Source organism: Choloepus didactylus, chromosome 17, assembly GCF_015220235.1.
Source record: "Choloepus didactylus isolate mChoDid1 chromosome 17, mChoDid1.pri, whole genome shotgun sequence".
Classification (NCBI taxonomy): domain Eukaryota; kingdom Metazoa; phylum Chordata; class Mammalia; order Pilosa; family Megalonychidae; genus Choloepus; species Choloepus didactylus.
The window spans coordinates 42,487,425-42,508,966 of NC_051323.1; the positions used below are offsets into that span (position 1 = coordinate 42,487,425).

A 21,542-nucleotide genomic window follows, 5' to 3' on the forward strand; every position below is an offset into this window, starting at 1 on the left:
TGGGATATTCATTTCCATGCTTCAATATCTTTAGAAAAAGGCCATTAATTCCCAGGGAGCTTGGCAGAAAATTTCCACAAAGGGATGGAATCTATTGGAAACTCTCTAAGTATACCAATATTCTCAGGTCCTGTTCTGATGTCTGCCCCAGAAAAACTTGCAGATGTTTTTCAATGGCTCTCTACCCTCATTCCAATCAGAATCAAATAGTCATCCAATCAGTAGCCAAAAAACACAAAAAACACATGACCCATGGAATACGTTTGGTAAGAACAGCAATACACAGCATTGTTCATGTACCAGCTTTCAACTCTGGGTTCTGTGACTTTTACGCCTAATTTAGATGTTTCCTCTGCATCACTCTACAGCAATCAATGAAAACTTGATTCTTCTGTCTTACTCACTATAGAAATTTAACTATGATGCCTAAAAAATTTTGTAATTAAGCTTTATTGCTATTGTCTCTGAAAAAATAATTCATTTTATTGAAGAATAAATAACTAAAATCAACAACTGCTTAATTTTTTTTATATTTGTTAGAAAAATTAATTTCATTGTTCAGCCATGATGGAAAATAGTGATTTAAGATGACTAGTGAGCGATTTGTTTTCTTTAAAAGTAAATAAATAAGCCTCTACTCAGCAAACATTCATCCAGTTACCACTGCATATAGTCTGGCATTTATTTTATGTTATTTCTAAGACTACGTCTAATTAACATTTACTCTTAGAAAAATATTTTTTCAAATAAAAAATTTAACATTTATCCAAATGGTATTTATCTGATTCCAGTAATTTATCTTAGATATTGGGTAACTGTGATAGCAAAATAGAAAGAATACAAATGAACAATAACAAAAAAAAAAACCTCTTTGCATAGATTGAATTTTTAAGAAATCATCTGTGGAGCATGGTTAAGTTCTCCATAGACTGACCAAAACCTTAATAATGGTCATGAGTCAAATCTTCTCAACATTTTAGGGTGGTTTTGATTATAAGCCAGTGGCGCAAATGCAATCCAGATTGAGAGAGCAGCAGTAATAATGTTAGACAGAGCAATATGGTATATAAAACCATATATCATTGAGTCATTAATATTTTTCCCTTTTTAAATTTACCATCTTCAACATTAATTTTCTTGAGGGCATGAGATTTAAATGAAATTGTTGTTTAAAACAGGTGAAATCTTCAGTTCTTTGTCTTCTTGTTGAGTTGTAAAATTTCTTTATATATTCTGGATATTAAACCTTTGATAAATAAAGTAATTTTAAAATAAATAAAATAAAATAAAATAGGCGAAATCTGATGACAACAGTAAATCTCAAGACTTAAGAAACAACCAAAAGCAATGGCAGACCATATCTCTATGCCAACAAAGAGTTGAGTGATCCAGCTGTCCTCCATAAGATCACTGATTCTTTGACCCTATGCTAACAAGCCTTTTAAAATATTTAATCAGAAAGGTAACATATGCATTCACAGAAAGGGATAAACTCATATATTTTCACAGAAGGGAATACAATTTAAAGTCAAATTTTCCTTTTCTTGATCCCCATTCCTCCTTCTCCACTTTTAACCATTTTTGCTTTTATTTTCTATTAGTATTTCTTGATTTTTCCCCTCTAGATGCTATCAATTCTCATCCATAAAAGGCAATGAGGGAGATGGAAGAGGATGGCAGCATAGAGAGGAGTGGAAGCTAGTCAGTCCCCCTGGAATAACTAATAAACAACCAGGAAAAAATAGTAAATAATCTGGAATAATTGCAGGGGGACAAACATGACCGGCCACTCATCACACATCAACCTGAATTGGGAGGAATGCCCGAGATCACAGCATAAAATATGTAAGTAAAAACTGCAGATCTGAGCTGGGAGTCCCCTCCCCCACAGCCTGAACTGTCTCTTACTCAAAATTCCAAAAAATTGTCCAAATCTTTCAAAATAATTGAGTATTTTAATGTGCTTCATTTTCTAATTTCCTTATTTTAATCTGAATCAATACTTTCTGGTTTTTCTGAACAACTATAATCCTGGGAATTATTTTCATTACACTCCTGGATGAATTCTACTATTTGTTAAATCCCATATCTTTCTTACATGGATTCATTTTTCATTTTGCTGCAGTACTTTCTTAATTTTATTTAAAGAAATAGTTGCATAGGAGATAAATATTTTTAGAGTCTACATTATTGAACACACCATTTTGTCTCAAATATACTGATAGGTTGGTTGGACATAAAATAGTTTCTGTGTTCACATAATTTTCACTTAGAATTTCTTATAAGAAGTAAATATCTGATAAGGAAACTAATTTAATTCAGGTTCTTATCCTTTTATAGGAAACCTGTATGTTCATTGGAAGCCTTATAGTGTCATCTCTTATCCTTGATGTTCACAAGGATTTACCTAGGTGTGGGTTTTTTTCTCTCTAAATATAAAACTTGTAACTCAGTGGTAGGACTCTCACTCTTCTAACCCTGTGTGCCCCACTTATTCATTATGGGACCTTGTGTAAATTAAAAATAAAACCATTCTTCACTTTATTCAATCATAAGATAATAAGAATGTTGAACTGTTAGGGCTCAATGATTAAATAATGCAATACATCATAGAAGTGCTGTAAAGACTATTCCAACCCATATAAAGGACTCAGGAAACATTAGCTATTTTTATTTCATTTCATTCAGAACTAAGCAGCTCCTTTCAATCTGAACACTTTCTGGATATTTCCTCAGCTCTAAAATTATTCTTCCATTATTTCTTTGATAATCTCTTTCCATCTAGTTCCACAGCTTTCTATTCCTGAGTCTCCTAAAAAATTAATAGTGTTTTCCAGGGTTGATCTCTTCCATAATTTCTACTTTAAATATTTTTCCAGCTCTATTTTTGGTGTTCTTTCTGGGATATTTCCTTAATCTTGATTATTAGAACACGTATTAAGTGTGCTTCTGTTAGTTTTATCTTTAAGTAAGTATATTTTTTATTATTAAGAAGTTTTTTAAAGTATCTGACTGTTTCTTTTTGACAGCCTATTATTGCTCAGTTGGAAGCTATTTACTTAATACTTTTATGTGGATACTAATCAGAATTTTTAAAACATTTTTACCCCCTTGGATTAGCTACTTCACTTGTTAATCTTGGTCCATCATCTCCTTTGTGTTGCTGGTTTTTACCAAATGACAGGAGTTCATTGGTTTCTGTTCATATTTATGATGGAGTTGATTGATACATGCAACTGGTCCTGGTTTTCTTTCCAGAGGGTGTGTCTCTTCCTCCCAATTGCCTCTTCCCTGACTGGGAAGATGTAACATGGGTGCCATGTGAGAAGAGGCCAGGTGTTCTGAGGAGCAGTTTTTTCTTTAGGGGTTATCAGTGGAGGAGTTGGAAGAGGTAGGCTGTCCCCAATATTGATACAGTGAAAACTTTATTTTGGAATGGAGCCTTTAGCATATTTCCCTTTTGGTCCCTTTTGCTTCTCCACTGCCATTCTGTTTTTGTCATCGCCATCTGGAATTGTCTCAGACCTTCTTCTGCTTTTCTCATGCTCACCATCCTCATTAGGATTCCTAGACTCCCTAAAGTAAATGTTTCATTCACTTGAAGAGAACTTATCTGATTTTAACCTGGACCCTTAGCAACCTGCTGAGATTTCAATCTGCAGATAGTGATGAAAGGGCCACTATGATCCTTTGAAATCTAGTGCTATATGAATTCCCAATTCAGAACATAGAGAGCCTGCTATAGGGATTATCCAGACTATTTTCTGCTGGTCTCAGAGCCAATGGACAGGCTTGTAGCACCGGCTAGATTCAGATAAGTGTTTTTAGTGGTTTATGGTGTTCTTCCTTTGAACAACCCAGCACAAGATTGCATCCAATCATCCCATCTGTGAATTTTCCCAAAACCCCACATTTAGCTGGCTCAGGACAATTATCTCGTGTGCGGAGCTTCCCTGAGGCCTCATATTAGAGTGGCTTCTTGAAAAGAAGGGATGCCTTCAGAATGTGTTCTCTTTTCCCAATCACAGATTCAGTTGCCACTATGATGATCAGTGGGTTTCAGGAACTCTCCCTTGGAATTTTCCCAGTTTCCAGGTCTGGGATTTCGTGTTTGGTGACTCTGACCCTGAACCACATTCGTGTTCTGCTTCTCTGCTCCCTGTGGACAAACCTCGTGAATAAACGACACTGTCTGGTTTCCAGCAAATACTTTCCTCCAGTCCATTCCTATCCACTGTCCTTTTATGACATCCTTTTGGAATCCTGGGCCCTTCTATTGCCGAAACCACCTATGAACTTGGACTTGATGCCTGGAGAGCACAGGAGAAATTTTACTATAGGTTCATCACCAAACTTACTCCTACTCAGCCCTACCTACTCTTCAGCCACCATTATGCTGCTCTATAAACTCTGGGTCATGACACATGCTCTCATCAGACCACTGCTTATCCAGTACTTTCACTGGACCAGCCTTTTTCCTAAAAATATTCAGCATTAAGCAAATGGAGTTTTTCTCTTAGCTCTGGGCTCAGAAATACCCAGGAAAGTGATATTCAGTGCAGAACATCAAACTGACTCCTGGGGAAAAAGCTCACTTCTCATCAATGCATTTCTAAAAAGAGATCTATGTTTCAGAGAGAAGATCTCTAGCCCAGCCAGGCTTTCTATAAAATATTTTGCTATGGAGAAGTCAAACATAGAAGAATATCAGAATCAGAAGCGACCTTAACAATCATTTAATCCAAATCTTTCATTTTATAAAATTAGGCCAAGCTGTTATATAACTTACTTAAAGACTCACATCTCAGTGACAAGAGCCAGTACAAGAACCCAAGTCTTCCGACTCATAATAAAATATAATTGTACATATCAATTTATAGTGCATTTATGACTACCTATTACAAACATATAATTTGTATTTCTAACAAAAATCATAAGCATAATGAGGGCTAGCATTCCCAGATCTCTTACTGTGTTCCAGTCCTTCTACTAAGTAGGATTTATCCATTGTCTTATTCAATCCATATAACTCTATGAAGTAGATACTGTTATCATTTCTATTTTACAGATGTGGACACTGGAAATTTGCATACTAAGGTAGTTATTAACGGCAATCAAGACCAAAGTATAAGTGCAAAATGGTCATAACTCAGAATAAAAGCTTAGTTTTCATTATCATGAAGGAGAAAGGGAGAAATATAAAACACCAATTTTACAAGTTTGAAATTTATATTTTATTCTCAATTATGTTTGTCATGACAACTGAGTGGGCTGTTGTGCCATGAGCTAAAATTGAAGCTGATAAGTGCCTGTGGTGATCACAGTTTTTAAAAAGTTACTTCTCTTTGTGGTTTTATTCAAAGAAGATGAAGAGATAGAAAACCTAGTTTACTGTTTCATATTGCTAAATCAGGACATCTAGGTACACACCTTTCTATTCAGGTCCCTGCTTATTTTCTTATCTGTAAGTCCCCAAGCCATCTTTCCCAGCCTCCCTCTCTCGATTCTAAGGTCTGAAGAAAGTTGTTGAGGCCCATGCATGACTCGGATCAACATGTCACAGCCTGGGGTCAGAGACCTGGCCAATGCCAGCCTTCATGTTTCAGGGCTCAGGCGAAGAAATGGCTAACTGCAGTCATTCCAGAGAAATTGACAATACCATCCATGATTAAGCGTCTCTTCATTTGGATGCTTTTTTATCTGGCTTAACTATGCTTTTTCTTTAAATTGGCAGGCAGAATTTTGAAGGGAGAAGAGACAAGAGAGGGAATGTGACTTGAAATATGGCTGTGGGTGTTTTTTAACAAGTTCTCTAAAAACCTTTAAAAAGACTTTCTTGAAAAATCTCTGTGAGTTACCTTCTTTTGCTTTAAAAATATAGATTATTCAATGCGCCATACTCGTTCATGAGAGACACCCTTTATGGGAGAAAAGTGATCTCATTTTAGGCAACAGACCAAAAGGATTAATTTATTTCTTTAAAAGGAATTTGAGAACACACAGAACATATATGTTAGAAACAGTCACACAAGAATAACAATTATCAGCATTTTAAAAACTAAATCCCTTTCTATATAAGAAGTTTTCGGGGATATTTCATCATAATATCAAAATGACAACTTCGTCTTTTCAAATTTATTGTTTTTAGTTGTCCTTTAATTTTTCTTCCAAGGACACTGGGAAATGGTTATTTTAAGGATCAATTCCAAAACATCTTCAAGTTGCAAGCCATGGGAAAATAGACAGAAACAAACAAGAACCTTTAAGCAGACATCAAAGTGCAGTGAATAACCCAGAATAAAGCAAGGCCTAACTCCCTGCATGGCTTCTGCCTTGGGTTTAGCTCCTAAAGTGGCTTTTTGGGATTCTAAATGTGGTAGCAATCATCTGTCAAGAATCGATACTGACTTATTCAAATCAAGCAATAGTACCTCCAGCTGCACCAATTGCACACACAGTCAATGACATCTTGTCATCCAGGTGAAGGATACTGGGGTTCCCACCGCCTGTGTCCACAATATGGTGGGCTCAATTCCGAAAAATAGAGAATATGCTATTGCAGAGTCAACATATGGCTCCCTTCATAATATAGTTCTGCCTAAACATTGCAGTGAGCATATGGCAGAAGAATTTTGTGGACACAGTGGTGGATTCAAGGACAAGATGCTGATTTGGATGCAGACTACCTTCCCATTTTTCATTGTAAAAGGAAGTCAAGAAATCATTTGGTCTTAAACACACACATGCAGAGTTGCACTGGCAAAAAGTAAACAGTTATCTGTTCAGTTGCAGGATGACATTCTTTTCCTCCCAGAAATGTCAGTGAGAAATATGAAGTATATAGGCTCCTGATAAAATATGGCTCTTTAAAAACTGTTCTTCTAGTAGCTTATTCATTGGTGTTGTAAACATTCTTTGGGGTGCCTTTTCAATTCAAGTCATCCCTTTTCTCCAATACCTAAACTGAGTCACAATTTAGTTCTTTATCATGCATGTTGTCAAATTTAAACTGCATCATCCTGAATCTCCAGTCATAGATGATTACCCAAATGAGAAAATCTGATTCTCTCTCCCAGCACAGACAGCAGGTCATTAATTTCTGAGTGTCTCCGAGACTGAATATGGAAATTTGGAATGTGAGGGGTGGTCATTATTTTCTATAAGAATAAAGAAGAGAGAAAAGTAGAGGAAGAGGGAGAAGAAGAGAGAAAGATTGATTTCTAGTTGTTGATTCTAGTCTGCCTAAGACCCAACTCCAACTGAGTTCTGTCCTTTGTACTGTCATATATTTTGTTTTTAGAATACATTTCCCTTTTTTGCTTAAAGTAGATCAAGCTCTTTCTTCTGACTGAAAGACTATTAACTAATACACATAGTGTTGTGAGATCCTACGAGGGCTATGAATTATAAATACAAAGATAGAAGGGAGAAGAGTGTAAAGTTGGAAACCTTTGAGAATTGTCTTGTTCTGTCTCTCTCCCCCCGCCAACTACCCCCACCCCACCCCTCTAGCTTATTAGATATTGCTCTCTGATTTCTTCAACTGGGGACCTTTTCTCTAAATAGAAGAGAATTTTATTGGGGAAAACAGATTGTCTTACACTTCTTTTTGTCCCTCTTTTCAAACCCACCCAGCACATTCCTGAGACTTATAGGAAGACATATTTATCTCTTCATTTTAAAAATACTTTTCAAAATAATTTCCGATAATTCCAAGGAAGATGATTTACATTTTTCTCCCTTCTCCACTTTCCACAATGCCTTTTCCCCCATCATGTGAGATTTTGGGGAACTGCAAAAAACACTAAACAGAAGGCAGCTTTTCCTTAAAGAAGGAATTCCTGCCCTTATAAGGAATATGCCATTGGAGTTTATTACCAAATGGCTAGCCATTCTGGAGAAAGTCTCCTTACAGTTATATGATTAAGTGATCAGTGAAAACAGACTGCTGATAAATCAAATCTTTTTAAAACAACAGCAACTGTTTTAAGTTTTCAGAGTAAACCTGTTAAATGTAATCATTTAACCATCTGCAATTTGTTTCTCTAAAGAAGAGATAGTTTCCTAATATCAGACTTCTTTGTAAAAATGAATGTTTCCATACTTCCCTTTTCTGAACAAAGGAATTATACTATATCTAAATAGAGAAAGTGTAGCACACGTTTGTCTTCTCAGTGGGGGAGGGATTCCAGATAACATTCAGAAAATTTAGTGAGGACAGCAGAACAAATGAGATATTAAATGAGTGACAATGATTTCAGCGTTCTTTCTAATATGAAAGGACAGCAGGATTGAGGGACTTGGGCCACCTACAGATGGAAGAAAAATGCATGAATCCTCAGTACCTTTAATTCAGTAGTTGGTGGAGGTGAGAATGTAGCTCTCACAGCATGTACTGGAGAAGTAAGTTAAATTTCATCTGCTTATTCCTTCCCACCTTACACCCACAAAATACTTCTAATTGAAGTCTCCACCAAGGAAATGTCCTAATATCTGCATCAAAACTTTGTTTTTGTGGGGTTGTTGGGTTTTAATTCTTCCCTTTGGTAAGGAGATAGTTTTATAGTCTGTTGGGTCTGTTTTTCAGTGTTTCCTTCCCCCGCCCCTTTCCTTTTAGTATCTATGACAGCAGTGGATTAGAATGTGTTCCTTCCTAAAATATATCTGACAATTTCAGAAACAATGAAAATAACTATGATGTGGTTACTGTCTAACTTCAAATTATAATTCTTAATCCATTTGTTAATTCTTCTATCTTCGCTCCATTGAATGTTGCAAAGTACTTCATCATGAAAATAAGTTATTGTATTTTAAAATAAGTGATTACATTTCTTTATCTTACAAATAATCCTTTGCCTCAGAATCATCTTTCACTACAAAATATATTGGCCATGCAAGGATCAGGGGAATGTATACAACCAGTTCTTCTGCACATGATCAACAAATGAAATTCAAAACCATCTCTTTGGTTTTTACCTTCAACTCAAACTTTCCCTAAGTACCAGATAGTCCTGGGTATTTTATAAGAACACCATTTGAGCAGTTATTTTTGTATGAGCCTTCAATTATTGCTTGTAGCCAGTCTCTTTATCTTGGCAGCAACTTACTCTATAGAAATAGTACTACTGATATTTCTTTTAAGATAAAAACTCAGACTTTTAACAGAGGAGTAAAGTCAGGAGGAAGTTGACAGCTGACACCCCCCAAACAAGGTCCCAAAACAAAACAGTAATGGCCGGACATGACCTCATTCATTTCCTTCACATAAATGATCACTGAGCCACCCTGTGTGACCTGGGTTGCAATACATACTTCCTGAGAAATAATGCCCTGAACAATGAGATTCACATTTACAGCAAGTGGATACACTCACTGAGGATGTCTTGGTATAGTCTCCTCTCTCCACCACCACTGCTCTGCTCACTCCAGGCCTGAATATTAGCAGCCGCTTCTCTGCTGGTCTCCAAGGATCAGCACCCTTGCTGATCATCTGCCACAGCACTAACAAAGTGGACTGCTAAATACATTTAGTTACGCCTTGCTGGCTTGAATATAACCACAAACTGATTCCCACTTGCTTATAGGATAAGGCTCTAGCATTTCATGAAACCAGGGTGACCCCACAGAGACTTTAGGAGTAGAAAAACCTGCCCAAGTCTGTCCTAAAAGTGCAAAATCCTTGAATGCTCCCTGGACAGATAATAGCAAGATGTGCAAAAGTCCAGTCTGCCTTCTTCCTATGTTCTCCCTCTCTCTCCTTTATGTACTCAGTGGTACTCCAGTGCTTCTGTTGAATGATGGAGAGAGGTCCTGCTGGATCAGTCCAATGTCATCACACTGAATGTGCTAGGTGGATGCTAGAGGCTCCGTGCAAACTTGACAATTTGAGTTCCAAGTAGAGGAAAAGCACTGAATCCCTATTTTCTATAACAGTCACCTTCACTAAAGTAGTGTTATCATCTATTATAATAAATCTTAAGAGGAGGCATGCTCACTCCCTAGTCCTTCACTAAATGCATGGGCTCCAGTCCAGTTAGTAGGAGTCCTCTCAATCAAAACAGTTGATTTCCTTGGCCTCACGGTGGTGAGGTGGCAGAGATAATCAGCTCTGATGGACAAGTGCTACTGCACCCAAGTGGCTCAGGAATGGGTAAGTGGTTGAGTCTTCCTGGCACCACAGCAGTGAGAGATCTGAGTTTCTCCTGCCTATCAGGACTATATGGCGGTAAGGCACTTTCTAAAAAGATAAACCTGGCCTTAAGTCTCGGTTCAAAATTCTGCAGTAGAGGCAGATTCTTTATCTCTTGCAGCTATCATCAGTGCTGGAGTCAACCCTTCTGTTCTAGTTTGCTAATGCTGCAGAATGCAAAACACCAGAGATGGATTGGCTTTTATAAAACGGGGTTTTATTTCACTACACAGTTACAGTCTTAAAGCCACAAAACATCCAAGGTAACACCTCAGCAATTGGGTACCTTCACCGGAGGATGGCCAATGGCGTCCGGAAAACCTCTGTTAGCTGGGAAGGCAGCTGGCGTCTGCTCCAAAGCTCCGGCCTCAAAACGGCTTTCTCCCAGGATGTTCCTCTCTAGCAAGCTTGCTCCTCTTCAAAACATCACTCCCAGCTGCACTCCGTTTCCTCAGTTTGAGTCAGCTCATTTACATAGCTCCACCAATCAAGGCCCACCCTGAATGGGCGGGGCCACACCTCCATGGGAGCATCTCATCAGAATCATCTCCCACAGCTGGGTGGGGCACATTCCAAGCAAATCCAACCAGCACCAAAAATGTCTGTCCCACAAGACCACAAAGATAATGGCATTTGGGGGACACAATACATTCAAACCGGCACATTCCACCCCCTGGACCCCAAAATGACATCATCTTTCCAAATACAAAATACATTCATTCCATCACAATATCACAAAAACTTAAATCATTTCAGTAACAATAGTTAAGTACAAAATCCCATCAAAATCAATTTAGGCATGGTCAGTCCTAAGGCATAATTCCCCTCTAGCTGTGGATCTGTGAACTTAGAACAAGTTATATGCTTCCAATATACAAAGGAGAGACATTCACAGGATAAACATTTCCATTGCCATGAGGAGAAACAGTAAGGAAAACAGGGCTAACAGGAGCAAAACAGTTCCTAAAACCCACAGGACAAATTCCATTAGATTTCAAAGTCTGAGAGTCATTAACAGAACAATGTTGCATCCCTGGGGCTTGAGAGAGCGGGAGCCTAACCCTTCCCAAGGGCCTTTTTGGCAGCTGTTTCCTCTCCAAATGCTTGGGTGAGTGCTCCAACATACCCACACATTGGGGAGACCACCTTCTCGGCCCCAGCCTCCTCAAACATCGGGGCAGCTCTCGGATTCCCTTCCATCTCCGAGGCACATGCTCAACCACTTCAGAACAGTGTGGTAGCAGCCAGGCTCTCCCCAATTCGCTAGGAATGTGCTCCGCCCTCTTTGGGGCTTGGGGTGGCAAAACTCTTCCAGAGCATCGAGGCGGAAAACCCGCCCTCGACCTCCAGGGCAAACTCACCCTTTCCATGCATGTGGGCTGCTCGGCTCTCCCAGCCCTAAACCTCTTGACTCCAGATTTCAACCTCCATGGCTCTGTCTTTGAAGAAATTTTTCCTTTAATTTTTTCCTTGTCTGTCTCCTCCAGTCCAGACCGGCAATGGCTCTGTCTATAAAGATCTCACAAAAATTCTGTTGGCTTTGCATGAAGCATGCAGGGGTCAAAGCCATCAGACAATAAGAGTTTCCACAAATCCTTTCTGGATAATTCCATCTCCAATCTTGGCTTGTACTGAAATTGCAGCTGGGTTCCATGTTTGGTAACATCCTCACGTTGGGCTGTAGCTTCTGGGATTCCACCCCTTGGAAGCCTGGAATTTTCCAAGCCATCAGCTTCTGGTTTCTTTGAACCCAAGAGTTCAGTTCTAAGTTTATCTCTCTCTGCTCGCATTTTACTATAAGCTCCACACATAGTCTGGAGATCTCCTCAGCTAAGTACTCCAGGTTGTTGCTTCCAGATTCTTCCTTCCATCTGACACCAGGACTCAATTTTGCCAAATTCTCTGCCACTTTAAAACAAGGATCGCCTTTCTTCCAGTTTACAACAACGTACCCATCATTTCTGTTCAAGGCCTCATCAGAAGTATCTTTAGAGTCCATATTTCCATAGACAGTCTCTTTAAAGCAGTTTTGGCCTTTTCTATCAAGCTCCTCACAATTCTTCCAGAAACTTCCCCTTATCCACTTAAAAAGCCATTCCAACATGTTTGGTATTTGCAAAGTCAGCAGCAAAAGCATCCCACTTCTCTGGTACCAAAATCTGTTCTAGTTTGCTAATGCTGCAGAATGCAAAACACCAGAGATGGATTGGCTTTTATAAAAAGGGGGTTTATTTGGCTATACAGTTACAGTCTTAAGGCCATAAAGTGTCCAAGGTAACACATCAGTAATCAGGTACCTTCACTGGAGGATGGCAAATGGCGTCCGGAAAACCTCTGTTAGCTGGGAAGGCACGTGGCTGGCATCTGCTCCAAAGTTCTGGTTTCAAAATGGCTTTCTCCCAGGACGTTCCTCTCTAGCAAGCTTGCTCCTCTTCAAAACGTCACTCACAGCTGCACTCCCTTTTCTCTCCTTGAGACAGCTCATTTATATGGCTCCACTGACCAAGGCCCACCCCGAATGGGTGGGGCCATGCCTCCATAGAAATATCCCATCAGTTATCATCTACAGTTGGGTGGGGCACATCTCCATGCAAACAACCTAATTCAAACGTTCCAACTTAATCCCCACTATTCTGTCTGCCCCACAAGATTTCATCAAAGAATATGGCTTTTTCTGGGGGACATAATACATTCAAACCAGCACACCTTCTATAACAATTACTTTGAAGAATTACTTCCCAACCACAGGGTCAATCATAGGCCCTCGAGAAAGTACTAAAAGATCTATAAATTTGTTTATTTATTTATTATGTACATTAACTCCTGGCATGCAATTCAGCCCCACAAATGCTGGAAGGGCTGAGTTCAACATGTGCCTTATCACAGAGGCAGAACCACCTGCTGAGCACCAACTGATAAATCCCTCTCAGAGTGGACCACCCTTTTCTCTCTGGAAGATTGTGACTATCTTTCCAATTCATCTACCCTTGTAAGTGTGGGAAAACTTCACATGATTCTAAGGTGATATCGTTTTCCCACCTATTCTATAGCACCAATGCCAATATCTGTTGCTAAGGAAGAGAACAAAAATGAACCAGAGCAAGAAAACAAAAAATCTGCAAACATGGCATAAAATATATTTAAAGAACTGGCCTCAACCTGCATCTTGACCTTTTACTTCTGCCTGTCCTCCAGTTAAATTCTCCTGCTCAACAATGACATTATCTGTAATTCCATAAGCAAAGGTTCTTATTTTTGCCAGAATTCCTGCTATGGCTATCTGGAATTCCCTCTCATTCCAGGCCCACTTGGTGACATCTTACTTTTTAGGAAATTGGTCAATGGTATTTTCAGGCTTTACTGGGATCCCAGCCTTTACTGAGGTTCAGGCAGATCTGAACATTCCCTCTTTTTGTAGCTACATCTTCCCTGCCTCTTTCAAAGCACTTTCATTACATTACATCTGTTTAGCTACATGTCTGAAATTCTATTTGATGTGGACTTTTCAGGGCAGAGAAAGGATCTAATTCATCCCTTTATGTATGTTGTCAAGACAGTGCCTGGAACACAATGGATCTTTAAAAATAAATGTTTATTCAATTGAATAACCTTCCATTGATCCAAAATTGTTGAAACGGGAGGTGTGCTGGTTTGGAACTGTTACGTACCCAGAAAATGCCATGTTCTGTTAATCCACTCTTTTGGGTGCAGACCTATTGTTGGGTGGGACCTTTCAATTAGGTTGTTTCCATGGAGATGCAACCCAGCTCATTCAGGGTGGGTCTTAATCCTTTACTGGAGTGCTTTAAGAGAGCTCACAGAGAGAGCTTAGAAAGAAAATGTCCCAGGAGAAGCAAGAAGGAACCACAGAAACTGGAAGAGCCATTATTGAAAGCAGAGCCCAGGAGAGAAGGACCAGCAGATGTCGCCATGTGCCTTCCCATGTGACAGAGGAACCCCACATGCCAACACCCTTTCCTCAAAGAAGGCATCTTCCTCTTGATGCCTTAATTTGGACATTTTCTTGGCCTTGGAACTGTAAATTTGTAACCTAATAAATCCCCATTGAAAAAGTCAACCCATTTCTGGCATATTGCATTCTTTAGCAAACTGAAACATGAGGCATGCAGGATAATTGATATGCTATTTAACTTTGTAATCTACATACCATAACATTGATTATAATGTTTGCCCAATTGCACATAATTGCATACATACAAGATTAAAACTATATGAAGGGGGGAAACGGCGGCTTCAGGGGAGAGCGGGGCATCGGGCGGTGGAGGCGGCACAGAAGAAGCGTTTATGACCTTTTACAGTGAGGTGAAACAAATAGAGAAGAGAGATTCGGTTCTAACGTCCAAAAATCAAATTGAAAGATTGACCCGTCCTGGTTCCTCCTACTTCAATTTGAATCCATTTGAGGTTCTTCAAATAGATCCTGAAGTGACAGACGAGGAAATAAAAAAGAGGTTTCGGCAGTTTATCCATATTGGTGCATCCTGACAAAAATCAAGATGATGCTGACAGAGCACAAAAGGCTTTTGAAGCTGTAGACAAAGCTTACAAGTTGCTACTGGATCAGGAACAAACGAAGAGGGCCCTGGATGTAATTCAGGCAGGAAAAGAATACGTGGAGCACACTGTGAAAGAGCGGAAAAAGCAATTAAAGAAGGAAAGAAAACCTACAAATGTGGAAGAGGATGATCCTGAGCTATTCACACAGGCAGTATATAAACAGACCATGAAACTTTTTGCTGAACTGGAAATTAAAACGAAAGAGAGAGAAGCCAAAGAGATACATGAAAGGAAGCGACAAAGAGAAGAAGAGATTGAAGCTCAAGAAAAAGCCAAACGAGAAAGGGAGTGGCAGAAGAACTTCGAGGAAAGTCGAGATGGTCGTGTGGACAGCTGGCAAAACTTCCAAGCAAACACAAAGGGGAAGAAAGAGAAGAAAAATCAGACCTTCCTGAGACCACCAAAAGCAAAAATGGAGCAGCGTGAGTGACCACCTGGGGTCACAAGCACAGACCCTTCCCCCAACTGCCTCCTCTCCGGCCTTGAAGGACTCATTCTTTCCTCCCACCTCTACCCCAACATAGAGTAGTATTTGCTTTTTAGTCCATTTTGTTTTCAATACAATTTAATATCGATCAGAGTAATTCTTTTGTACATTGAATGAGGGGCTCAGTTTACAAAAAGAACTTTCCCCATCCCCTACCCCCATAGCAACCAGGACTGGAAGGTGCCACTGTTGGGGCTGCCTTCTCTTCCCACAGCCAATAACTTAATGTTTTGTACTTCACTGAATTGTGATGGTTAGAAACTTCGTGTATACTTTGTGGGAAACATCTAATTAAATATGTTGCTTAAAATGGTGTTGCAGTGACTTCAGAGACAAGCCTGGCCCACCTTAGGAAGCCCCTTTCCTTCAGTTGCTTGCTTCTGGGTGAGATATCCTTTGAAGCCCCAGATCAGACAGGGAAGGCAGTGCGGGCAGACAGAGCAGTCATTTGATGCCCTGACACCCCGCGGTGCTTGGCATGTGCCCTCCTATCTGACCAACCAATCAGCGTGGCATGAGGCTCTGAGCCACCCAGACCTGTTCACTTTCCAAAGAGCTAGCCGTCCTCCATCAGGTACCATTGGGTCCTAGACTGTTTGCATTCGTTAGTGGTAATATTCTGTATGTGTAATAAATTTTTATACCTCCCCCCCCCCAAAAAAAAAACTGTATGAAACATAATTTTACATTTTATTTATAGCCAGCATGCACTCCAAGATGTTGTGGGAATTTGGGTTTCACTTTATCTTCCATGCCATGTCTGAGGATAGAAACAAACCCTGCCATGTTTGGCTGAGGCTTATGCCATAGTTACTCATACCAAAAGCAGTGGGGACTAACTCCACTAAGGGCACTGGCCCCATCATCTGCACTTGTTTCTGACCCCTCAGCTGATGACTCTGTGTCTTCTCAGTGTAATTGAGAGGAACATGTATTCCTCCCTCATCATGGAAGGAATGGAGCGCTCAGACCCACTCCCCACCACCCCCAATTCATTCCACCTTCCTTGGAAATAGAAGTCAAGTATCTGGTTGTTAAGTTCGGAGAAGGAACTAAACTGTTTTGGTCAGCTTCTAGTGACTTCCCTCTGGGATCGGCATTCTGTTCTGCTCTCTAGAATGTGGCAGGAGACCGAAACTGCAAGGCTGGTGTGCAGGGGTCCAGTGAAGCCAGGAGCTGCTTGGATAGCTCTACTCAATTCATGGGAAAAGCATTAGCAAAGACTTTTGACTACACATAGAACCTGGGTCTCCTACTTCGGGTCTAGTGCATAAAATAATTTTGTTTGGTTTATTGGTTTGTTTTGTTTGCTTGGTTTCTGGAATCCTCTGCTTCTCTCCTGTGCCTATCTTTCAATTGGCTTTCAACTCTGGAGAGGGAAAGAGATTGTAATTCATTGACACTTCTCTCCAAAGTCTCAAGAACTATTTCACTGATCTCATGGTGAAGTAGTTTTCTTTGGTTTCTACTCACTAGTCTCTTTTAGTCCACTGTCCCAAAATTCACATCACAAGAGTGCAAAGGGCACTGTGCTCTGTCTTATTTAACCTAGCCCACTGACTTTGAACCAAGCTTTGTCATTGGCTTTCCTCTCTCCCAGGAGATACTTAATCTTTCACAAATGGATCACTGAATGCTTGACTCCCATATTATCCACACATGCCCAAGTCCATCTGAATCCTTTAGTTAACTGTCCAGTATCAAGCTGGTGCTTCTACCAAAATACTTCAATAGAATCTGTAAAAATTTATTAAAATGTCCTGATTATTTGAACACATTTGTATGATGAAAGTGATAGATTTATTTAGTTAAAATTGTTTATGCAATCATTATTAATGAATAATTACAAGGCAGCAATTTAGAGTATAAATGTGCTAGACACCTTATAAATAGGGCAATCAATGTTCTTCTTCCCTTCTACATGTACACAATATGTTGGCCAAATAAGTCAGTCATTGGTAAACCTAATAACCATATGCCAGTCATGGAAAGCCATTATCTAAGTCACACTTTTGTATCCATTTTCACAGAATGGATAACCTAACCTAAATATTGATAGACCACTATCAGTGGCCATGGGGTACCTTCAATGGCCCCTAAAGCAAAGCCTCATTTTTTTTATGGAAGAGACCTTAGTCTTCCACCAAATCAGCTAGTATTTTCATCTCAATCTCATAAGCCTTATCTTCCTTTATCTATAGAAGTAATTCCAGGATTTCTGGCTTCTCTAAGTCCTGTTGTAATGCAGCTTCTCCAGTCTTGGGTGCTCATGGAGACACTAGGATCAGGAACTAGGTTGCTAGAATCAGTAACTCCAGAGTGAAATTACTGTCATTTCCCAAACATTGAAAACTCCTTTGAACAGTTTGCTGTAGAGAGAAACTTCTTGTGTACTTCCTGGGGAACAGTAAAGCCCTATCATTTTGGGCTTCCTCTAAGACTTCCAAATGGGTCTCCCTTCAGTTATCTTGGTGATTTCTTTGCTCATTTGTCATCACAGGTGGTCCTTACTTTTCAGCTACTTCTTCTCCTTCCATTGTTTACTGAGTGACTTTACTTGTGATGATACACACATAAGACAGGAGGCTTCAGCGGTCGCAGGTGACTGCAGGTCGAGGGTGTTGAAGAACTTGTTATGTAAGAAATTTCACTTTAGTGAGCATATTTGTGGGGGAACAAGGAGGTAACAGAGTAACTTGTGATCTTACCACACTCCTTCATAAAGCCTTTTGGTGGTCGATTATCATTTGCTTTAGGAGGGCTAGAATGAGAAGGCTGTCTGTTCTGGAAGAAAAATATAAGCATTGCGGGAACCATTCCAGGTTCCCTTTGGAGTCAATTTTAAGGTTTTCCAGGTCAATACAACTTAGCACACTGAATATTTTTTATGCTTTTGAGAGCAGTCCTCCACCTCACAGCTAGTGTTCTCCCCTGAGAGCACCTTCTAATGCAGCATGCCACTCTTTATTCATGATGACTGCCCAGTGCCCTTCTACCCCCGAAATAAAACTTGGCAGTTACAGCAGCATATTTCTCTCCCACATTCTACTGGGAAGACTTCCTCTGTTGGGCACTGTTCTCTCTTTCCTTTAGTTAGAAGCATGCATTATGGAGATTTTAAAACTGCAATCTAGCCCTGTTTTCATCATCTGTGCTTGCCTCTGTTTTACAATAATGTCACATGAACACTATTTAGCATATTCACCTACTTTTTAAGTTTTATAGATCTTAACAGACATGGCATTACTCTCAGAAAATGTATGATGCTTTAAAACTCTTCATTTACTTGGACATCTTCTCCTTCCAGGCCAGCAATTTGGATTATTTTCTTGAGGAAGGGTGGAGAAATGTTTTAATAAGGTTACCTGTGAAAGTCCTTGACTAGCCTCTTGCTGCCATAATCAAGTTGAAATATCTTTATATATAATTCATTTGCTTCTCCATCTTAGAGTGCACTCAACACTCCTTCTATATCCACCTGTGCGGAGGTCATGTTTTTGGTCCATGTAAGAAAGGGATAAGTTTAGTTTTCACATAGAGACAGCATGAAATAAGGGAAATGGAGGCAAAACCAGTTTAAACAAACCCCAGACAAAGAGAAGAAAGAATCTGCCTGCTCCTTATATGGAAAAGTAACCATAGTTACTGGAATGTAAAGAGATATGAGGTAATATCAGAGGCGGGAACTCACAGCAAAAAATAAATAAAAATTTGAGGGGGATAGGCTGATCAGTTCAAAATCTCAATAATGAGCTAGTTGGCTCTCTAGGATTGGCTGTACAAATTAAAATCTCAAAAGATGAATTAGTTAGTGTTCTCGGATAGGCTGTAACCTCTGTAGTACCCAGTCAATGGGGAAACAGGGGAGGGACTTGCGAATTAGGAGTAGGAGATTTAAAGATCGCCATTCTCTTCCTCTGGCGCGCCAGTCTTCCATGTGTTTGACTGGACGCCCTATCTTGCAAGATTGTAAATAAATTCTTTTCTCCTCCAAAACCAAGTGAGCGTTTATTCCCTTACAGGAACCGCTTTATTTCCGACAGTCCACAAAACATCACTTCCTTAATACTGTTGTTTCATTTGTTGGCATATATCAGCATCCAGTCCTTGCTTACAACTGACTCATGTATAGGGAACTAGGCTAGATTCTTAATTTGTTCTCACCTATAAGCAAAACCCAATCCCAGATATGCTCTTTCTGTTTTGAGTTGAACAAAACACAGAGCACACTGGGAAGAAAAAAAAAATGAGGGTTAGCACAGGAGCACCGCACCAGGGTCAGAATATCAGGTCCTAGTTGGAGCCTCTAACTAGCAGTCTGACCTTAGTTAACCATCTCACTTCTCACCTGATCCTCAGCTTCTGCCATTAAAATGAGGATGTTGGACTATGTGGTTTCAAATGCTTATTCTCATTCTAGCCGTCTAAGTTTCTAAGCATGTTTTTTGTCGATGTGGTAAAGAACATTAATTTGTTATGAATCAAAACCCCCATTATAGAACAGCAAACTTCTATCATATATTGAGTGCCTTTCTATTCTATAGATTTCATTGTAGTATAGGCCAAATTGTCTCCTGAGTGCATATAACACAGTGCTGACTAATACTCCAACAAAAGCAACATATTTCAGTATGCTATTTCACCAGTCTTTATTTATTCTCTTTACAGGTGAAGCTTTTCCACATGTGTTTCTCATGATCTTAAGGGGAAAAATATCAGATTATTCAAAGGGGAAGGGAGTGGGAGGGGAGAAAATTCTTAATATAAGTTAGTCTTTCAAACAGTTGAATTATTTTAGAAATTCAAATATTTAGAAATTTAAATATTTTAGAAAGGTAAGAGTAACTTTATACAGGCTTATAATACTTTGTTGGTGATTATATTAATGTCCCCAAGATTCTGAATTATCTTATTGAAATTTATAATACACATGACTTTATAATTGAGGAAATTATCAAAACATATAATCAGATATAATCAGGGATAATTTAGTTGGAGATAATCAGAAGAGGAGGTGTCTTAGTTTGCCAGGGCTGCTGTTACAAATACCACAGACTGGTTTACTTAAATCTCAAGTTCACAGTTTTGGAGGCTAGAAGTCCAAAATCAAGGTATCAAAAGAATCACGCTTTCTCTAAAATCTGTAATGTTTTGGTGGTGGTTTGCTGGCAAACCGTAACTCAATCTCTGCCTCCATCACATAACCATTGTTCTCCTTCTGTCTTCTACGGTAGGCAAATTTCCTCTGCTATTTATAAGGACTCCAGTCATACTGGATTAAGTCCCATTCAAATTTGTACTCACCTTAACTAACAACATCTTCAAAGACCCTATTTACAAATGGGGTTCACATCCATTGGACTGCAGATTAGAATTTGAAAATGTCTTTGTAGGGAACATGATTCAATCCATAAAAAGGGAAACTAGGTTGGTGTAGAAAAATACGAGAATGAGTAGAAGGCTCCAACTCCAACCCCACCTATCTTAAGAAGTCTTAAAAACAATAAAGGAAGGGGAAGAGTACATGACAACCATTAGATTTCATGCCTGTTTCTCCAGAGAAGACTACATGTCTAGAAACATGGTGGGTACAGAAAGCAAAGCTAAAAATGCAAAATGATGTCAACATTTAGATAGGAGACTATATTTGGAAAAACATCCCTCAGTACATTTGACATCTACCACAAACCAAGACAGATCTATATATGGTCATAGCATAAACTGGAACAGAGAGAGGCCCTAAGAAATTTTCAGTGAGCAGTGTCATTAAGTGGAAAACAAGGTAGAGTTTCCACTATTAATGCATTAACATGTGTAAAATGTCTTTGAAAATCTTCCTATTTTGCTATATATTTTATTTTAATAAACAACAATATTAGTTGATGGACTGTTTCTCAACTCCAGTGACCCTAACTTTATTTTTCCTCTAAGCTTTTAGATTCAAGATTGGGAATGGAAACTTTTGTTTTAAAAATTAAAATAATATTTTATATATGTGTTTTCCTTTTGAGTTTAGTTTAGGTTTGGTTTGTTGGGTTTTATTTGGGGGGGGGGGGGTCTCTCATTTGATCCCATTAGAAACTCCAATGAAAGAGTAATATATTTTGCTTTTCTTCCATGGAGGAACCTATAACCAAAATGGTTAAATGATCCATCTATATTTGTCACAAAGCTGAGGCACAGCAGAGATGAAGCTAGCCCCTAAGTTTCCTACTCCCCAAACTTCACCAGATGCCTTTGTTCCTTCAGTCAGCATTCAAAGCATGAAAAAAAAAAATGTCTTCTCCA

The 21,542-nt window shown here is 39.2% G+C and overlaps 1 protein-coding gene across 1 annotated transcript in view; it reads left to right on the forward strand.

Moving 5' to 3' along the window:
• Nucleotides 1–15,197, forward strand: part of LOC119512095 (dnaJ homolog subfamily C member 8-like) — a 29,115-nt gene extending 13,918 nt beyond the window's left edge. The window contains 2 exon segments of the mRNA XM_037806617.1: nt 14,428–14,671; nt 14,673–15,197. Coding sequence (XP_037662545.1) covers nt 14,428–14,671; nt 14,673–15,197 — 769 coding nt within the window.
• The last annotated feature ends 6,345 nt before the right edge of the window (nt 15,198–21,542 follow it).